Source organism: Homalodisca vitripennis, chromosome 2, assembly GCF_021130785.1.
Source record: "Homalodisca vitripennis isolate AUS2020 chromosome 2, UT_GWSS_2.1, whole genome shotgun sequence".
NCBI classification, from domain to species: domain Eukaryota; kingdom Metazoa; phylum Arthropoda; class Insecta; order Hemiptera; family Cicadellidae; genus Homalodisca; species Homalodisca vitripennis.
The window spans coordinates 99745093-99767614 of NC_060208.1; the positions used below are offsets into that span (position 1 = coordinate 99745093).

Here is a 22522-nt window from a genome sequence, read left to right on the forward strand (position 1 = left end):
AATTTTCTCTATTTAAGTTATTTTAACGTGTTTTAAAACTTTATATATAAAATTATGGAGTTTTGTAAGTGTTATTTACGAGGGTAGGCTGAAAAGTAGTGCACACATATAGAACGCTAACGAAAAGAAATAGCGAGATCGGGTAGAAAGTAAAGTAAAGTGCAGTTCTTAAGCTTCACAGTCATTCATTTATTTTTCAACATAGTCACCATTAACACATTTCTCCCAACGTGTAACTCTCAAAGTTTTTTATTTCCATCACTGAAAAATTCTTCAGATTTTTCTTGAATCCAGGACGCAATAGCTGCTTTCACTGCATCGTCTGAAGTGTAATAAGTACCCTTGAGATCTTTCTTGAGTAGAGGGAAAAATAAAAATCACAGGGGGCTAGATCGGGAGAATAGGGAGGGTGTGGAATTGGTTCAAACTTCAGCTTTCTCATTGCTTCTTCAGTTGTGCATGAAGTGTAAGATTATTGGCTTGGGGCTGCCTCTAACACATCAAACTCGACGTTGTAGGTGTTTTAGAGTCTCTATGTATTGAGATGAATTTACCTTCGCACCTTGTTCTAGATAATCGGTCATATAAACTCAATGAGCATCCCAAAACACAGTCAAAAGGAGTTTTTTTTTTTTGCGGATGCAAGTGTTTTGAACTTTTTCGTCGTAGGAGAACTCAAATTTCGATATTCAGTGCTTTGTCTTTACTCTTCTGGATCATAATGGTGCAGCCATGACTCGTCCCTTGTCACAATATTGAAAAGAAAGTTATTTTGTTATCAAGGTATCATGTGGACAGACAGACAGAAATGAAATTTGTATACCATCTCAAGTGATAGTTTTTGTTAAAGGTCAGCTAATTATAGCTTTATAGAAAATATTTCTATAAAGGCCTTGTCCAAAAAATAAATAATTTGGTAAAGTATTGTATTATTTACATTTAGTAGTATTCATCAATAACCTTTTAGCTTTTTTTTTTAGATTAATAAGCTTTTCCAATTGCTCCAAGAGTCTTCAATATTTCATTTATTTATCAAACTGCACCTTTTCCTTAAAAACTGTTTCAAGCGTCTTGAACTTAAAAATATTTAATTCTTTGTCCTACATTGGTCTGTACCAATATATTGTTATTATTTACATACGTGTTTTAAGACAAGTCATATCAAATTTCTATTATTTGTCACTCTCTCCCCATTAAGATCATACCTCATACCTGAAATACAGGTATATTCAAAACGAAGATAAAGAAAATAGAGTGCTCAATGGGTATCTAACTGAAAAACCTTTTGTCTTAAAACTCCATCTCATATAGCTAATATGTTAACAAAATGTTTATGTTTAAATGAGTGAAAGTCAAATTTGTGGAAGTGTAGTTATTTCCTACTCTATGTGCCTGGGTTTGTATCGTACTGCTGTATATAGCAAAACTGAAATTTGTGACATTATGTAACTTTAAATTTCAGGCATTCATTACCACTATTTAAGATTTTTGTCCTTCATAGCTATATTGGCATTTTAGATGATTGCACCGTTATATTTAGCCAAATAAAAATCAAATTTACATTTATATGTACTGACAACTAAATCTAATACTCTCATGTCCTTCAGTTCTGGACTTTGGCACTTCATTGGTTTGTATTTATTTTAAAACATGATTTTTAAAGAATATTGTTAGATTTGATACACAAAATCATATAACACATACTTTCAATGATATGATTCTAGTTATTTCTTTCAAATTTTCACAATTTTAATTATCATGTAAATATTTGTTATTTTTGCATGTTTCTTATTATACTGTTTCTTACTTTAAATTACTTTGATTCTGAGAATTAAATATATTTTATTGTATATGGGTACTTGCAGAGAAAAAAACTGTTTCAAAATTTTTAATCTATTAAATCTGAATTAATATCAATGTACACTGATCATGTTGAAGTCAATTATAAGAAGGGACAAAGTAGTCTAACTTTACTTGGTAAAATGCAGATTGAATCGTGTTATTTTTCTGAAAAAGAAGAAATTCATTAGTTATTTGGAATTTCAAAATTATTAAATTGTTTACCACTAAATCAAACAGTGCCTGTAATTCTTAAATATAATTGTCTTTATCTGATCTAATCAGTATTATCCATATGGAGAGAATGTTTGGGATCGGTTTTACCTCTAGAGGTCAGTTATTGACTGAAAGATCAAATAAGATTTATTTCTGTAATTTACAAAAACATATAGTACACTTTTTTAGAGAAAATAAGTCTACCATCAGCTTCAGAAGCTTGTTTTTGATGGTGACAAGTCTATATCTTGCCGGCAAGCACTTGTTTTATTAATGTTATGTTAAAAAATTGCAGCGCTTGTTAAGTTTATTTCCTACTTTATTTATTTTTAATAAATGTAAGTTAAGTGTAAGATAGCCGTGTGATCCTAAGGTTGCCTGTAACAATAAGGATTTTTCAGTTCAATTTGTGACTATGGGGAGTTACAAGGTTTTTAATGGCTTTATAACTTTCTTTTTTGGAACCATGGCAAGAGAGGTAGAATAAAGAAACTGGCACAGAGATTTAGACCACTCCACAGCCATTGAGGGAGGGGATAAAATGACCTATTCAATTTCGATTCTAGAAGTTTTAAAAATATGTGTATTAAAAATGTAGATCCTAGTTTTATTAATACACTTGGATTTGAAGATAAACTGTTTTAAACATTTCAATATTCATATAAACATTTTATATATAATGTTGTAAATAACTGTTATAGATTTTAACATCTCTCATAACAATCCTATATTATCTTTACCACAAGATAAATCTTAAATAAAAATTAGTATAAAAAACAAACCAAAGTAATGTATATTAATAATTTAAAAGACATTTTATCACATAAAGAGATTGAAACAAATAATATTTAAAATAGTGTCTAGTCCGAGGATGAAGAGGATGCTGGGGCAGAAGTGCGTGAAGGTCTGCGATGGACTCCTGCTAGTGTTGCCAACTGTGCGATGTGTTTGTCGAAGTTGTAGCTAATGACAGAGTGCTGTGGTGAGATCTGAGTATCTGACATGACTCCTAGTCGTACCAAGTCACCGTACGTCATCAGAGTCAGGGAGAGGCCTGGACAGATAGGTGTTGCCAGTTTCAAATACCAAAAATGTTTTACTTTCAATAAGAAAAATGTAACATTACTAGCTATTACATGCAGCCCTACTTGTCACAAACAAACTTTTGAATAAAGATTTACAAATAGTACCAAAATATGATACACATTTTGTTGTATATATAAAGTGTTTTCACCATTTATATGACACCATGCCATAGGGTTTTGGAAAGTTAGGTTAGAACATTAACTTGAACGGTTTAAAATTTTTTACATGAAATTGAAATATCTAAAACTATGTTACTGGGTTCAGAAATCTTACAAGTCAGAATTCAAAGTAAAACCATTTATATATGAAATCTAGTTTCAGTTAAATTCACCCCCCCCCCCACCCCAAAAAACAAACCAAACTTGTAGTTTACGCTATTTATAAATGATAAGATTTTAATTAAAATTCTTATAGCAATGTTATCAAAAACTTCACTTTTTAATTAATCGTAAAAGACATTTTTGGCCAAAGTATATTTTTTTAATGGAAACAATGCTTATCCAAGTATTTATTTACCAGCTACACTTCCACGCCTAACTTGGTCGAGTTAGGTCTATATGGTTGGTTATGTTTTGTCGTAACTGTTTTGTCTTTTAAATTTGCACAATTCAAAACACTGTAACAGTAAAATTGACATCACTAACGATGAACTATTAAATGTCTTAAACCCTGGTTGATTAATGAAAGAATAGTAAACCAATTTAAATAAAGAGAAATAATTTATATATCTTTTTCATATTGAAAGAAAATTAATGTAAAATTTTTAATAAATGCTGTTTTACTAAATTAATTGTTAAATTAATCTACATAAATAGTTTTAATTCATCATCAAAGTAAAATTGTCCCTAATTATAAATGTTAGTAATTTGTCTGTTTTAATGTCTTGTTTGATAAATAGAGGTGGATAAATATGCTAAACAGTATGTAGATGATCTTTAAAACTAGAGTTTTCACATGAAAATAAAAAATAGCTTACATGAATATACAAACTTAATTAATAAGGTAATTATTTAGTTGTAGTCTTAGATATTTTTCAACTAAATTCTGCAGTGATTAGTATTTGTGAGCATTGGCCGATACCCAGTAATTATAGATTTGTAGATAGATTAAAAGATTATAAGCTCGTTATTTTGTACATCAGGCAGGACCTATATTAACACTTTTACCGTATCACCGGTCTGTGAGACCACAGGGGAATTTCATGTTTCTGAAATTGGCACTACTGGTGTTCGGTTGCCCCCTCCAAGCTCAGTAGCTGTCAACCGGTCTCTCCTGAGCCGTTTTTGATTGGTTTCAGTTTGTCTAGGGTGTTTGACCTTGAATCAGTCCAGTTATTTTGTGAGCGCTACGGTCTACTGTACCGGACGATACGGCTACTGTAACTATTCTACCGGTCTGTCATACCGGGTGATACGGTTAAAGTGTGGATAGTTATTATGTGTTTGTATATATTAGTTTTTATGTTTTATTATAACTTGTTATAATTATGAGTGACTCGGAAATTTTAAGAGTGAACTATGGAAGATTTTACGAGCGACTTTTACAACTCCTACATAACGTTGAAGGGGATGATAATGACGATGAACCTGTTGACGATTCTTTTCCAAACTATGTAGTGTCTGATAACGAACTAAATCAAAGTGAAAGTGATGATAGTTTTGCTGTTGATGAACCCCAACTGGAAGATGAAGAAGACATCCACTATAGTGTCGAAAATTGTTTGGTTCAGGAATCTGAAGATGACTTTTTTTGGGGGAAAGATGGTAGCGTATGGTGCAGATAGGAGCCACCCAAGCAGTGCAGAACACCTCAACATAACATTTTGAGGGGACCATTACCCGGGCCTACTGCAAGAGCAAGAGCCTTAGGTAACAATCCACTCATTACAAGATTTGAATTCATAAAACGTCTGACCTTAAAACTTAAAAAGCCTCACATGACAAGACGCCTAGAAATTCAAAATTTTCCAAGAGACATTAGACGCGTCATCATGGAGTACGTTGGAGAAACAGAAACTGCAAATCCTAATGAATGTGTTCCTAGTGACAAACTGGAAAAACGGAAGACATGTTCCAAGTGCCCAGCTGCTAAGGAAAGAAAAACCAATTACAAATGTATCAAATGAGGATAACCCATCTGTTTGGAGTGCAGCAGAAAGTTGTGCATTTCATGTGTTCAGAATATAAAATCTGTGGATACTTTTTTTGTATGTATTTATGCCTTTTTTAAGTTTTAATTGCTTTGGTAAAAATGTATGTATATTTCTGGTACTTGTAAATACAGCTTTATACTTGACTGGTATTCTAGAATATTAGTTTCCATCCTAAATTTCCCAAATTATTAAATTTTATAATTTTTTGGAATTATAAAAATTTAAAACATATTAATTGTAGTTTTGTTATCAACAGGGAATAATTTTAAATATATTTCGTTTTTAAATCTGAACTAAAAAACAAGAAAAGCCCAAAAAAAGCAAAAAACCTCTCTCAGGTCTGTGAGACCGGATGATACTGTAAGAGATTGTAATTTCATGATACAGTAAAAGTGTTAAGAAAATAAAGAATTCGTAGAACTTGTCTTAGAGTTCAGCAATAGAAACTGAATTATTATTAAATATAGAATTATGTAAAAAAAAAATGTATAATCATATCTTTTTATAAAGCACCAAAATGTAATTATACAGAATATATTTCAAAGCTATAAGCATATTATAAAAAAGTTAAAAAAAGAAATAAAACAAATTCATACTATTACAGACATTTAAAAATAAATTCATCTTAAAATGATGAAGAAACTAAATTTTCAAGAATTTGTTTTTATTTAACTGTAAACTAATTTTTTATAGAGGCAATTGGTATTATTAACTTGAATAAATAATTTATTGATGATGCCATAACAAATGTAAAACTTAATTAAATTTTAGAGTTATGTCTGTCTGATTACATCTCACAAGCAGTTTATATCAATAAGAAGTAGAAAAATATTTGTGATGACTAGGATAATACAGAATAAAAATAAACTGCAAACATTTTATAAAAATTGCACATAGAGACATGGCATTCATGTCTGTCTAAAACATAATTAATGGGGTATATTATTTTGTATTACTATTCCAACATTTATTTTCCAATTGTTTTCCAGTCAATTCTCAAAGAACTATAATAAGAAAAATAACTGAAAATTTAAAGGAGGCAAGCAAGATTAAAAGACAGTCATATAAAATAGCTAAATCTACAATTATGAGAGTTTTCAAAATTATTTTAAACAATATGTCTAAATACAGTAAACAAATAAGAGTTGGTAATAAAATATTTAACAAATTATTTATTGTACGTGCCAAGAAAAACATGTTTATGACTATGAATTGAAGAATCGTCACTCATTTCTAAATATTTTGTTAGAAATTGGAAATGCAAAAATCACCTTTTCAGTTAACCTTACTGAATTCTATAACTATACATGAGCCTTACTGAGTTCAGAAAGCTATATGAACATTTCAAACAGGAAAAAAAGGGTTTGTTTTTGGATTAATAGAAGAAAAACATGTTCTAAATATCATAAGTGCAATTGATTGTAAAAGAACTCTTGTGGTTGGAATGAAATACTCATCAATAACAAAGTTAGCAAATCCCTTTATTGTTATGCCATAAACTCATAATACTAATTTAACTTCTACTGGAAATATGAACTCCCTACAATATGAAATTGTCTATTATAAATAAAGCCATTGTTGAAAAAGGATGATCCTGGGAGTGCTTGAAAGTATCATCTGATAGCCCTAGGTTCTAGGTTTCTCTAAATTAATAGAGAAGACAGTATGGCATAAGACATATTCCCATAAAATGATGGAATATTTGGACACAATTAATTACTAACCTTTGAATAACTTGGAATTTGTAAAGTTAAGAGCACTCACATAGCAGTATCTGATCTGGTCACAAATGTCATGGGGCCTTGAATGAATCGCGGTGTGCACTTAGCACATTTAGGATTTGTCTAGGGCCTTCAACAGTGTGAACCTTATTTAGCTTTTACGTATGAAATTAAAACATTTAGGATTTACTGACAAATAATATTTATTTTTCATTCCTACTTATTGCAGATTTCAGAAGGTAAAAATTACAGATGCTGAGGATAACATTTTTGTCTCTGACTAGTGTGCTGCAGCTCTTTATAATTGGTCATATTTTATTTTTAATAATCGTAAACGATATCCCTTAAAATATTAAATCACAACTGATACTTTTTGCAGATTATACTACTTGTCTGACAATTTATGAAAATTATCACTAAAAAATTAACTTATGTGTACATGTATGATTGGTTTCAAAACAATGGTGTGGAATTTAACAGTTCTAAAACATATTTCTTACATTTTCACATATCCCATTCCAAAATCGATGCTTTTTCTGATATTAGATTACCAACTGCAGACATTTGCACAATTTCTAACAACAAATATTTAGGAATAAATCGCAGCAGCCATAACTAGGAACTTCAGATAAATATGGTTAAAAAACTGAGCAAGTCGATATTTGCCATAAAGATTAGAGGTAAGGATATAGACAGACATACCACATTAGCTGTATATCAAAGTTATTTTATTTCTTTAATAGAGTACAGTATATCCTTCTAGGGAGGGACCTGAGAGAGTGAATGAACCTTTCTTCAAAGAAAGAGTTATTAGATTTATTTTTAAACTAAATTATTGGCTCCTATAGATAAATTTTAAGACATACTATCTTATCTATTCCTGTATTATACATCTTGAAAACTTAACATCTATTAGGTGAAACCTTCAATTATTTACAGAAGCTCTTCCTAATCATGTCCATAACATTAGAAATAAAACTAAGTACCATTACCCCATTCATATTTTGACTAAGCTGGAAACAGTGGTGCACCCAGAAATCCTCTCTGGGGAATGTCCAGATCATCGGGGAGTGGTGGGTATGGAAACCCCCCCCCCCCAGATCAATAGGGGGCTTTCCCGGGGTAATGTTATTTTATAGTACTTCTAAACTAATACAGGAGGACAGAGACCAGATCAGAGTGTATAAAGTTTACAATAAAATTACTCCACCACTTGCATCAGGAAGTTTATACAGAAATAATTAAAATGCTGTGCAACAAAAACAGTTTATATGAATTGTATTGAACTAAAACGAAATTTAATTATAACATTAACCTATTATTTAAGTTTAAATCACAAATTGAGACCAAAGATAAGATCTTGATGTCTACTCTCAGATCATAATTATAGATATCCCGAGTTTGAAAACTGACCACAAGTTAATAGTACAGTCGTATTAGCATCCACCTCGGATTGAGAGATACTAATTTGTATGTACCTTCATTTTGGCATTCTAAAAGTTGTCTAGAAAGTCCTCATGTCTGCATCATAAGTTATTCAAGGTCAAAGGTAAATAAAAACAGTTTTTCATGATTACCTCGGTTTCTATTGCTTCAATGATGTTATCATCTATTAAAAAATTGTAGATTTTCAATTTATGTGCTTAATTATTTTTTAGATATAGGGTGGTGAGTGTGCACTACTCAGCCATACATATCAAATGCAAGGTCAACAAAACAATATAAGTATGAACAAAATCAGCTAAATGCCATTAACATCTTATTTCCTCCCTAAGGTTGACAGTTGAAACCCTAACTAATATTGTGGACTCCCATATTCTGCTCTCTGTCACTACTCCTGTTGTAGCTTTTTAAAATTTAACAATTTGCCTTCCAAATATGGTGATATTAATGTATTTTGAACACTGTAAAATTATATATTTTTTTGTTATTTAAAGTATAAACAAATTCTTAAGCACTAGCATTAGACTAGGACATACTATGTAATAGAATACTTAAGGTAAATACATTTATAAATACTCTGGTTTTTTTCTTACAATTATTAGTGAATATTCTGCCAAATTTATTTTTTATAGCTAATTATAATATATTTAATTTAAATTATAAAAAGTCAAAATTATAGTGCTAGGAGTTCTGGTAAAGTATTGAAATATAGGAATTGAGAATTTAAAATTTAAGTTAATTTGTAAATATAGGAATAAATTAATGTTTCAGTGATGATGTGCTAGCCAGCAGATGAAGAACAGCAAGATCTCCACTTGGGATGGTTAATCATGCCAGCTATGTTCGGATATTGAAATAAATTTATTACAATTCATAAAATGGGGAATGTTCAAAATTTCGATTAACTAAAAAACTGGTTAGTAAAAATGTATCTCTTCAAAATTCAAATTTAGGTTGAACATTGAGTTTTCAAGAAAATTAGATTTGGAAAAGTTGATCAACAAGGCTTTAAAAAGGGAAATACTGACTCTGTAGTTATTGCAGCCCTGACAAATGTTGAACTGTTGGAACCCAAACACTAGAATTAGGGGTAATAGCACAAATTGGGTTAGTGCCCAATTATAATTTAAAGCAAACAACACAATTGATAATTCTCAATAATGTTGCTGTTCACAGCCTTCGTATCTTCTTAAAATTCATCACTATATGGATTGAAGAGAATTTCAATAGTAAAATAATAAAAATAAATTATTGTGTTTGAACAACATTCAAAATTGTGGGAGGGAGAAATAAACTTAGGTCTATTTTGAGTTTTGGTTTTGAATTAATTTGATTATTATTAAGAATGTCATGATGAGGTAGATGAATACAATATTAATGTAACACAAACAAAATTAACTGACTAAAATTATATTACCAAGAAATTATCTAATCGTCGTTTATATAATTATATTTTCAAGTGATCTGTATCATATTTATTATAGTCAAGAGGTAAATGATTTCTGAAATGTAATAGCATTCTATAAATGTAAAATTGTAATTAAAATTATTAAAAGAAATTAAGTTATATGTAATTAAATTAATTAATTTCTTATATACTTACTGATGTTGGCCTGGGGAGGGCGCCAGTACATGATACTCTCCACCTCCTGGCCCCATAGTAACCTTCTCCGTTTCTTCTCTTGGTACGATCCATCCACCTGAATATAGAAAAACCTTAATACAGACAGTCACTCTATCTGTCCATTGTACAATTTTAGTCTATCACAAAGACTACTTTAGGTCTAACTTCATGTTAACTTCTATGCTATATTTTAGAGAACAAAACAGATTTTTTGGACAAATTTAAAAAATGTCCCTTAGGGCCTATGGCCGCACTAAACTAGAAAAATAGCCACACTACTTAGACAAATTGTTCCAAAATTTGGGCTTTCTGATTTTTAGTAGTACATAATTGTTTAACCATAGATATCATCTGATAACTATAAAAGATATTCTAGCAGAAATTGCCCCTTTTACTCGATGAATACTTCTCTCTGCAACACTTGCAGACTTAAATCCTGAAATCTGGAGTCATATCCGTCTGAAGGGAACGAAAAGCAGTTGGAAACGAAGAATCTCAAAACAAACCCCCCCCCACATCATTTTGATATCAGAGACACCTAGACTACAAAAGTAGTACAATCTAGGTGAAGAGGTTGTCTCATCAGGTGTACACTTGTGTGCATTACAATGTTAACTGATAAAATTCTTTTATTTCATATTTCCAATTAAACAATTGATTTTGAAGATGAGTACTTCCATTCCAAACAGATTACATGTGCTTAGTCTGGAATGTTAACATTTCTGTTTATGTGGGACAAAAAGAGACACTCTCATGAAATATTAAATCTAAGAACTATGTATAGAATCAAAATCTCTGGTTATGTACAATTTGATGAAATTGTATTAGTACTATTTTTAAAATAAGAGAACTCTTTCTGTATATTTTTTGAAATAACCAAAACCAAATTTTTGGAAAGAATGTTAAAATACAGAATTGTTTTATTTTGATGATTATAAAACATCCTACACCAAGTACATAATTTTCATCTGGATTGGCATGGCCCATAATATCGTCATCAGAATCAGCTTTAATCAAAACTTGCCTGAGCTACTAATGTGATTAGCCAGTACTTTAAATTTAATCTGAGTACAAGATATATTTGTGTTGAATAACATTATTAGAATCGATCTTAAATTTATTTGAAGTAGCAAATAAGACATCAATAAATAATTCCGAAAAATAAATGATATTGAAATGTAAAATTATAACCTAACAGTATTTACCAAGCCTAAATGGCAATTAATAAATTTTATTTGTGAAAGTTGTGTTATACAAAGTTAAAAGTACAGGACGTATTCCTCTTTCAAATTATGTATTGCAGACAATAAACATAAGATGTAATCAAGAACTTTGTAAAATATATACATATCAAAGAACTGTTTTATCTCCCTGTTGTTTTGATACCACATCTGTAACACAGCTAACATATTGTATTTTTATTGTTGACTATCAGTTAATCACACATCACACAGAAATTTCAAAATCAAGGTAATAAGTCTACTTAGTTTAAAGCACTTATAATGTAATATTATGGTACCCTATGATATTTTTCAAATGCAGGTAGGTTTACATCAAGTTCTTCTTTAAGAGAAGAGGATAAGGGTTTAAGTGACTAATTCTTGTATTAGGTTTTGTGTGTGAGAGCATTTCTTGTTGGAATCAATTGTATTTACAATGTTTCATATGAGTTTGCCTTGTTGTTCCAATCAAGAAAATGCTGTTATATAAGTTTAGGAGATCTACTTTGTTGAAAAAGAGTTTTCTTCTAATCTTTTTCATATACTTCAGATCTAAGTACTTTTCAGTGCCATAGTTGAGTTTGACTTGTCCCGATGGAGAAAACATAAACTACATACATAGGGCTGAGAAGCCTATTACTGTCAAAAAGCATATACTGTACTTTCGTTATAAGGGGGTGGAGATCCTTATTAAGTTAATGCAACATTTAAAAATGATCATTTTTAAAGTTTTAAAGTACAAACCTTACTGACTTTTTTTGAGTATGGGAAAGAATGGCACATTGAGGCATGTTATTATTTATTCATCTGTTTTACCTAAGCCATTGTAAACATGACATATGACTATGTCATAGAAGCCAAGCACTTTCGATGTGGTGTAATCTTGAGTAAAATTTAGATAATAACTTTGTATTTGCTATCTTCATTACACTAATGATCAAGCACTGTTCTAAAATTTAACTTTAAGCAAATGTTTCAGCCTCATTGATGAACTTCAGCTGAAATTTTCAACAGATGTTTGATATAAGTTAAATTTGGATTATGAAACATAAATATTACCATTCTTGCAGAATTCTAAAATATTCCAGATAACACTACAGATCTTTCTCTTTATATAAACCTTCCCCGGATTTCAACAAATATTTTACAAAAAGCCAGATTGGTCCAGCCATTCTTAAAATGAGCGCTCAGCAACACATTTTAGTGATCTATTTTTTATTTATTATAAATAGTGTTTGCACATAAATGGATTCTTGGTTTAAATGAGTTAAAAAAATTAAGGTAACGATAATTGTTTTGTACCATCATACAAATTTAAATTTAATCTTTACACTATTGTACATTGATTTCATTATTAAGGGTTGTCTTTAAGTGAAATGAGCTAAACATTGTTTGCACTTAATGTGAAATATTTTCAATCCATCCTAGTCTGATAGTCTGATACATTACCCTATCAACTTGAGGTGGATTGGCTTTGCCCCTTAGATGGCTGTAATAATGTAGAATTGAACTCCAGTCAGATTAGGCAAGGAGGGTCACTCCTTTTAGATGTAACTCTGGCTAACAGTTTTACTTTTGATAGTGAACTCCTCCAACGACAACTGAAATGTTCTGCATAACTAAAACTTGGCTTTGAGGGATGAATCTGATAGAAGAGCACATCATAGCAGGGTATGGAATAAATCTAAATTATTATAAATATATTGGTGGTTCTATACCCGCCACTGTCTGCATTGGACATCATGTATTCCAGATTTAAAACAACACCAACTGGTCAAGTATAAACCAGGAAAAGAAAAAAGTCATTAATTGTTTTACGTTAAAATTAAATTAGTTTTGATAGTAAAAAGTATGTTTCCACTACCTGTGTAATGGTGACCGCATATCGTCGTGAGAGCATGTTGAGTACGATACGTGCCAGGACGGACGGTAATATTCTTGGTATGACTGAGTGGTCCAGTCCGAAGAGTGATGCCAGGTAGAGAGGGGCTTGGTGGTTCCTGGCACGGTGTAAGGCCGACTGGACAATGCCTAAGTTTTCTAATGGCTCATCTGGCACCCACAACGGCAGGTCGAGACATAACAATCCACTGTCACGTGAGACCGAACCTGCCGATTGTGCCAGAAGCTTCTCTTGCGGGACGAAACGTGCCGTTGTCATCACAGATTGAGGTACCTGTACAGACACCATCAGATTATTTGGAGTGGAAAAATTAGCAGTACATATGTGTTTACATTATGATGTGAACTCAAATTATTATTTTTTTTTTTGTTCTTTACAAAATATTTCATTAAATGTTATTTATAAGTGGTTGAAACAAACTTAAACATACATAAAAGTAGTATATTTTGAAAGCACTGTATGAATAAAATTTTAGGAATAACAAGGTATACTAAAAAACAGCATTTTAGAACATATACAACGTATCAGTAAGTAAATAAAAATGTTAAACATCTTGCACTGTATATGGTACAGTTAATTAGTTGAACGTTATATGATTTGCTGAAGGCCATCTTGTGCAAAACTTGATTTACTCACGCCCTAAATCATACTAAATGGTAAAGAAGATCTAGAACTTTTATGACACTGACAATAATAAATGTGCCCTATCTGATAAAAAAGACAAAACTGATATGTAATCTTACATAGTGTACAACCTTCTTCTATCATACAATCTAATATCTACCACACTAAAACATATATATTAAAACAATTAATTATCAATACTTATTAATATAAGTAGACACTGACAAACAAAACAGTTTTAAAGCAGAAACTTGTGATAACCTAAGCTAACCTTAAAACCAAGATATCTGAAATAGTCACGCAGGCTGGCAGAAACGGCGGCCAAGAGAATCTCGCAAGTGGATGCTCCCGTGGCAAGATGCACACGGTGGATATACTCTAGTGGCACAGGGTCGGACCAACTGACAGCCTTGCGACCACACAGGGAGACAGTCTGAAGGTGGTGGGAGTCCCCAGGTTTAAGAAGTTCCTGAAGTATCACCTACGGAAAAGAGTTTATTTTAGGTCATCTTGAGAGGGTTTTCCACAAAAACTTTCCTCTGACGAACCCTTTAGTGTTGTTATACCTCCTAGGGACGATTGGTTGGACGGAAGGAAACCTCTTTCACCAGCGGATCTTGAATGGTTTACAGACACACAGGCGCTAGAATTGTGGGGGTGAGACCATGTAGGGTGCTGGTGGTCACTATAGGTCATTATCCCACAGTCTTTCAGGCAGAAGTCGCAGCTATTATGGAGTGTGCTCGTGAGAATCTTCGTCTGTGGTATGAGAGTAAAATGATCAACATTTTCATGGACAGTCAGGCAGCACTGATGGCGCTGGACTCTTGTGTGTTCAATTCCAAACTTGTCTGAGATTGCTATCAAGTCGTTTCTTCCCTTGTCAGAATCAACAATGTGACTGTTTGTTGGGTTCCTCGTCATGATGGGATCCCTGGGAATAAATGAACTGATAGAATGGCCAACCTTGGCTCAGCGTCAATATGGTGGGACTTCAACCGTTCTGTGGCATTTCTAGGTGTGAATCTTTTGGGCTGCCTCGAAATGTGTTCGCGCCGAACACGAGAGAAGGTGAAGGTTACATCTGGGTCTGAGAATGAGCAGAATGGTTCTTCGGTGTGTGTGTGTGTGTGTGTGTGTGTGTGTGTGTGTGTGTGTGTGTGTGTGTGTGTGTGTGTGTGTGTGTGTGTGTGTGTGTGTGTGTGTGTGTGTGTATTTTAAGGAGGGTTGAACTTCTTAACAATTCATTTATCTAAGTATCTTTAAGGATATATTAGAAGTCTATTTAGAGGAATAATTCCTTGCCATTCCCATAGGTTAATACGGAATACAGCATTTAATGCTAATTTAGAAAAATAGCTTCAATAATACTTACATAAATAACCATTTGCAACCGGTGCATCTTGTTAGGAAGCGTACTTTGTTTTACATTCGGCCACAAAACAAATGGCTGGTAAGTCCAAAGAAATCAACCTGGGAGTTACTACATATAACATACTTATTGAAATTAGCTTTTCAAATCTTCAACCATGTTTAATTTGAGTATTTGTGTCTGTTATTCTCGGAGACACTCACCTTAGGGCCAACAAAAGTGACCTTGGCAAGGTACCACAGCTCTCGCAGCACGTGATAGCCTAGCACCAGCCAGTAAAGGTAAACTGGCACACTGAGGACCATACGGAACAGCTGGAGTGAGCAAGTCACAACAAGCCACCACGCCCATCGGAGCATTGCGTGCGCCACCACAACTGGGTGGAACGTCAGCAGAAGACTGCGCCAGAACAGCCGTGTTGTCAACCTGCAGTGCATTGCATTTTTCTCACTATTACTTTAATATTATCTTCATGCATTTTAGTGGTAACCTTACTCATTATATAGAACTTGGCAAATTTAGTACATGGGTGTATTCAAAACGGTATTCATACGGTATACCTATTCTACTAACAATTAAAGTTTAGTTAAATTTAAGAATAATGAGTTTTGAATCACAGTATATTTGTACATTTATTAATTGTTAATAATACGTTAGCTTTTGTATACTTTCACCATAGCAATAATGGGAAACATGCTATGTAGAATAGTGATTATAAGTCTGTTGTGTTACAGTTTCCCTTCCCCAAAACGTGATTCTGAATACACTCCTGCATGTATACCCAGTTTTACAGTTCCGTTTAAACTCCATAGAAGGATCGGTAAGGTCTACGGATAAGTGAAAGACTTACAAACAAATTTTATTGTTTTGTCTGTAATTTAAAGTTTAAACGTAAAAAAAAAACTCAAATACAAGATCTAAAAAATTTTTCAATTACACAGTGTAACTGAGTGCCCCTTTTACCACACCGTATCTACAAAAGTTAATTAAAAACATATCTTCCACATATTTAATTATTCTGACATTTTATAGCCTAAGTGTAATTTTTACATTATACATGAACTCTATAGTAAGGAAAAACGGGAAAAGATATGTATTATAATGATACGTAATTTATTTAGAAATGTACGCCTAAGGCTCTTTTCTTTTATTTTTGCGTTTGTTAATCTATTTTTTACTGAAATTAGGGAATTACACTTATAGAAGAAGATACAAATTATTGCTATAGATAAAATAAGCCTAACACAATAAAACTAAATAAAAAACATGTTTTATGTAACCAACATCCGTCAAACATGACAAAATAACATTATAACTCTAGTCATTTGTTAAGTTCTTTTTAAAAATTTTATTTGATGTTGGTTGAATTTTCACAAATGCTAGCATTTTTTTAGATGAGTCCAAATAATTGAATCTTAAGTCTGGCATAATTTGTTATACTCTTCAAAAATAATCAAAATTACCTGTGGCCCGAATTTATGCCACGTCATACAAAACTAGGACAGTATTATTGTTGTGCAACGAAAGAAAAAGGTATTGTGGAATTAATGGTTATAATTCATTACAGTCAGGAACACACCTTCGTCGTTCCATTTCCCGCCGCAATATCGAGTTAAGGTTCCCGTTCTCACTGCGGAAGTAGATCCTGACAGTGGAGACGACTACAATGGCGACCAGCACAGCGAAGCTCTTGAGAGAAGGACGATTACAAGTGACCTTGGGATTTTCAAGTGGATCGTAAATAGATACCAGCTCATTCCAGGAGTTTGATAGGGACTCGCATATGTGCTGGTATACTTGAGGTATGGCAACTGGAGTCTTGAATGTACCAGCCAATAACTGCTCCTGTTCCATGTACTCCTCTGCTTCCTCTGACCTTTCATACAGATACACCACAGAATAAAATTATTTTTATAGTACACATTTTGCTACTTTTAAAAAACTTTAAGATGGCTCCTTTAAGATTTATCCAAGTATAACTTTAGAACAACATATAAAGTTTAATTTAGTTTTGACCTAATTGATAGATAAGAAGGCATTTTGCTTTTGCCGACGTTGAAATTCGACTGAAAGCTTTCAAACCTAATTCGTCTTATATGAATTTTATTATTGTTCATTGGGGGAAATTTTTATCTTTTTTAATACATCTTCGTTTCATAATTCAGACTATTATGTCGTAACATATTTCCATAATTCTGTTATTATATTGTGTTTGCAAACTTGTTTGCTTTATGGCTAATAAAATTTCAATCCGACCTTTACAATCAAATTTCAGATACCTGAATTAGTTAAAGGATGTTGTAAATGAAGATTGATAATCTAAATGGTTAAATCGTGCATTTGAGAATTCTCATGGATGCAGTTGGAACAATATTAAAGTTTATTTTATGCTTGAAATAGAATTGTCTGATATATAGCTCATATTTTAAAATTTACGAATCCCATACAAAGAGTAAAAAAACTATAAAAGTCCAGATAACAATTTAGAATACTCACGTTATAATTGAGTTATTCCAATTAATCTAAATCGCTTTCGGTTTGTATAGTAGAGAATTTATAGCATGACCGGTGACTTCGAGATGCGCCGTAGGCAAAGACGGAACTAAAGTGGGGGGGGGGGGTGGAGCGGCTCAGTCTGTTGCCGTATTTAGCCTTGTGAACTTCGGTCTCCAGTCTTCTATACGTGCCGCCCAAAAAACATTCGCTTGTGCCAATTCACGAGTTGTAATACAATTTGTGAATTAATTGCGTTGTGCTCATTACGTTTGAAGTAAAGAGTTTGAGATGGATCATAATGTAAAAGTAAAATTGGAGGTAGAAAGGTTATACACGGCCAAGCAAGAGAAGTGCTTCCCATTTTATGAAACGGGAAGCAGAAACCAACACACATAAATTTGAAGAAAGTTCAACAGCGTGTCGTAGAGGCAACTGGAATTTCTGAAAGTACGCTGAGACGAATTTTGAAGGAGGAAAAAATAAGTCCAATTGGCAATTCTTTTAGTACGCCCAACAAAGTAAGAAAACGCAAACATACTAAAAGTAATCTGGACAATTTTGATTTGGGTGTAGTTCGAAAAACAATAAATAATTTTCATCGACAACGGGGTTTTGTTATGTTAACTATTGCGTGTGGATCGTTGGCGTTATTGTTATTTTAAGTATACATCATTAAATTAACTTGATACAAGTTGGTAGATAAAACTGAGTTTTTTCTTATTCTACTGTGTATATTGACAAATTAGTTTAACCAGTTTTATATTAATTTTTAATTTAGCAGCTAGGCTATGTCAGTTGAAAATTTTGTAGTGTATAATTGTATCTGCTATCGTAAATCCTGAAGCTTACACGGTTAGTATATGATAAATTGAATTTTAATGGCTAACAAAGCATAACAATTACAATTCTGAACTGTTGTCGTCGTTGGAGATCAAGAATAATATAAATTCCTACCCTTTCCCAATTTATGAGAACCCTTTCTTACCACCAGGTATCTCTACTGCGAACTCCTTAAGAAGGGTGAGCTATGATCACAATTTCGGCAGAACATAGTCATTGTTAAGATCACGTACATCCGGTCCCAATATTTCCTGTATTGAATTTCCCCATCATAAAAGTCCGTCGCCGTAACTTCAAAAGAGTCTAGAAATGTTCAAATATTCTCAAGGTCTCCTATACTAAATTGCTCATCATAAAAGACCACCGTGGTAAGAACATAAGGGTCTAGAAATGTTGGCAAACATTACAATATTCGGCTCCCGCCACCACTTTGAGCCGGGAGCCGAAAACTCTCAGTAGGGTTAGTAGCACCGTATTCACTCCCCTACTTTAGATTGTGCCCCCACGCGCTCAACTCCTCCACTCCTCACGCGCATCCCACCGGTCATGCTATAACTTCCCTAGAGTACAGTAAGTATGTTATGTATGGCGCGAAAATAGTTTAAATATCTGTGCTAATTTAAGACAGAACTTGGACATACCAGACGGGCATGTAAGGCTCCAGAAGCAACAAATCTCCCAGTCCAAGTTTCTCCTCAGTCAGGTACAGGTGGTGGAGACGGATCAGCAAATAGAACTTGTCCGTGGATGGTATGACAAGTATGTGCCACGGCGGGTGGTCCGGACATATGTACTTAGACACCATCTCACTTATGAATTTCTGTCAACAATAGACATAAGCTACCAATGTAAATATTATCCTGAAGTTAGTACTTGTGTTCAGTACAGAAAAATGCTACAGTAAAAAAACCCGCCGTACTTTTTTTTTAACTTACAATGGAGAAGTCTCTGTCAATATGTTATAAATGTCTGCATACAGTAGTATTGAGATGGATTATGGTACTCGATTGATGCAGCATATATGACAATAATATCCGATTTTCCTTTCCCAGTTAGGGAGTCCTGATTCTAAAATCATAATAATTGTAACATCTATTAATAAGAAAATTTCATCTGTTGGAATACAAATCTGGACAAACAAAGTTTGTTTTAACTATTGTTCTTTTATTTTTCTCTGAGAAGCATGGCCTCTTCTGCAGTTGATGTCTTTCTTATCTGCCTTCGGACTCCTCTGGAAAGGTTGTGGAGCTAGGGTGTAGTAAAGACGGGGATGGCAGCGAACATCAGCTTCACATTATCCAGAGAAGTTAGGAGCTACTCGCTTCTACCAAGCACCTAGGAGCTTCTTTAGTACATATGAGAATTCAATTACACGGCTCATAATAATAGCTATCATTCTGTAATAAAATTAATGAAAGACGCTTCTTTTAATTTAGTTTCTTTCTTGTTTCTACTCTTCAAGTAATTTGTGTGATGTTTACCGAAGTTTTTACTATCTTATAACCTACTAATCACCAAAGACTATAAAGGGGAAGGTTATATAGAGTAAAATGGAAAATTTACCAGATCATATGCTAAAATATGTTACTGTTAAATTGTTATTCAGTGTGGTGGTAAAGAAATTGGGAAGCAAATTAAATGTGACAAATAAAATTTTTAAGGGTATTCGGATTGCTAAGTTGAATTATATATTTAGAGTCTAACCTCTTCCTTCATGACATCCACAGAGAACAACCCCATATATAATCCTTTGTTTGTGATGACGTCCAAACTATTCTGTTTTCTCTCTCTTTATGGTATTTGACAGAATTCATTTTGGTGCATGTTTCTTTGTCTTTTAAAGCCACTTGCCCCTTAAATTATAAAAACACCTGGAACATGATAGATTCTCTTTGAAAGGACCAACACGTCCTCATTCACTCTTACTGCTATGCTTGGATACTTCAATAGCAAAAGTTTACTCACCTGACAATTGATGTCCTCTCTGAAACCACTGGTGTAAACAGGCTGGGTGATGGTGACATGGTTATTGATGTTGAAGTGCGTATCTGAACTCCGCATCCAGGCATACCAACCCCAGAGACTAGTCAGTTTGGTTCGCAGATGAGGAAAGGCAAGTTTACCATTCTTCCTCCGATCCAACATATCTGTCTGAGAGAAAATACACATCAGCACTTGTAATAGTAAAGATCTAACTTCCCATGGCTAAAATTGGTTTGTAAACAAAGAAATAAAGATCAAATTTGTCATTGAAAGAAGGTGAATTAGTATTCAACCGTTAGATTTGATATCTTTAGATCTTATTTTCCCATTATTTACATTCTTACACTCAAGATCTTTCAAGTAAAATTAAGAAGCGAATGATAAATAGAAGAAGAATATGAGCATCTAGCTGTTTACTAAGTAATCTATATTGGGATCGAAATTAAATACATATTTTATATTTATTTTATTGTGTATAACCTTTATTCTGTAGTTTTTTGACAGACTAAAATGATACCATGAGTGACAAATAGAGAGAGGCAGAGAAGAGAATAAATTGAGTGCTTTGTATAAAGTTCATTACTGGCAGTTGATGATAATAAAATAACTGGATTATGGATATTTTATAGTGTTACAATAATATAGTTATCAAAATTATTAAAAAAGAATGGACTAGGAAACCTTACAATTAAATTAAAAGCGTTAAAGAATCTTTATTATAGTAAAATTGGGACGCACAAATAATGATAAAGTCTAGGTATGCTGTCAGTAGCTCACACCAGGTTACCACAATGACGTGGAACCAGGAGGTCACTCATCTTGGCTGTTATGGTGCATGAACGATATATCAGGCTTGTGTTCCTTTTAGGCTTCGTGCTCAACCTGGTGTTATGCTAGATTCAGGTTTCAAAGTACAGCTTATTTGTTGTTAACTTGGACTTTGACTCGATCATTGCCATAAGTTAAGCAGTTTGCATTATAAGTATGTTTTAACATTTGACATCTGAAGAAAAGAAAGATTCTTGTTCTTGAAAACGTAATGTTTTTATTATAAACTATGTGCTTATACATTATATAGGCATTCTCTCTAAAAGTTCTATAGTTGGTCGTTTTATTGTAATATTTTAACTAAACTTCTACATAAACTAAATTGACTAAATTATGGCTTCAAAAGAGTGCACCATTTGCACCAACAGGTAGGCCTAATTATAATTTCTCAAGTTACAGTACAATTCCACATGAAAAGGATTCTAGAACATGGTTACTACCTGGAGTCTTGTACGAAACAGGTGTATGTCACATTGCCCCTTGACCTGAAGTACAACAGTGATGATCCCCTGGTTGCGGACAGTGTCCACAGTTGTCCGCACGGAAGTTGATCGGACAAACTCGAGTTCAGGGTGGAATTGTTCGAGCAGTCGCAGCCAGAAAAGTCTGGAGATTGAGACAGCTGTGAGCACACAGAGTAATAGTAATCAGCAGCATAGAGGACAATGTAGCACAAGTGATATTGGGTTTTAGTGGAAAAGAAAGTTAATGGACGAAGAGAATAAAAATAAGTAAATAGTCGCAGCAACTATTACGAAGTAGTAGCATTTAATTTAAACGAAGTGAATAGATAACTTCTATCACTAAGCTTCCAAAAAGAACATCTTCAACCAATCCAAATTGAAATCCTGCACTAGCCACAGCTCGTGAAAATTCCATTTCTTGTTTGACACAAGATATATCATTTCTTCATAAACAACACTGAGTTCGATGATGATGCATGTCGCTCCATGGGATTTGGCTGAGCATTTTATGTTGGTTTTATGGGAAATCATGATGGCAACGAAAAAATAGCAAAAAAAAAAAGAAATTTTAAAACATATTGAATACAATTCTATTAATTGTAAACTAGTGACATTTTTATTCATAGAGTAGGACTAATTATAGAGTGGAAAGTAGATGTTTAAAGATGGTGACAAAATATGGTTTCAGCACTCTCTTGCGTTGTAGTACAC

General features: G+C 32.9%; 1 protein-coding gene across 2 annotated transcripts in view; it reads right to left on the reverse strand.

Annotated features, from left to right (window-relative positions):
• Positions 1-168: 168 nt before the first annotated feature.
• LOC124354430 overlaps positions 169-22522 on the reverse strand; it is a 31290-nt gene continuing 8936 nt past the window's right edge. For both annotated transcript variants that reach the window (XM_046804874.1, XM_046804875.1), the window contains exons 3-11: positions 21788-21969; positions 20502-20687; positions 19178-19356; positions 16780-17076; positions 15404-15626; positions 14100-14309; positions 13166-13477; positions 10061-10157; positions 169-3109 (exon numbers count right to left, since the gene is read on the reverse strand). In XM_046804874.1, coding sequence (XP_046660830.1) covers positions 2916-3109; positions 10061-10157; positions 13166-13477; positions 14100-14309; positions 15404-15626; positions 16780-17076; positions 19178-19356; positions 20502-20687; positions 21788-21969 — 1880 coding nt within the window. In that variant the 3' untranslated portion in view covers positions 169-2915. The remainder of the gene's footprint in view (positions 3110-10060; positions 10158-13165; positions 13478-14099; positions 14310-15403; positions 15627-16779; positions 17077-19177; positions 19357-20501; positions 20688-21787; positions 21970-22522) is intronic.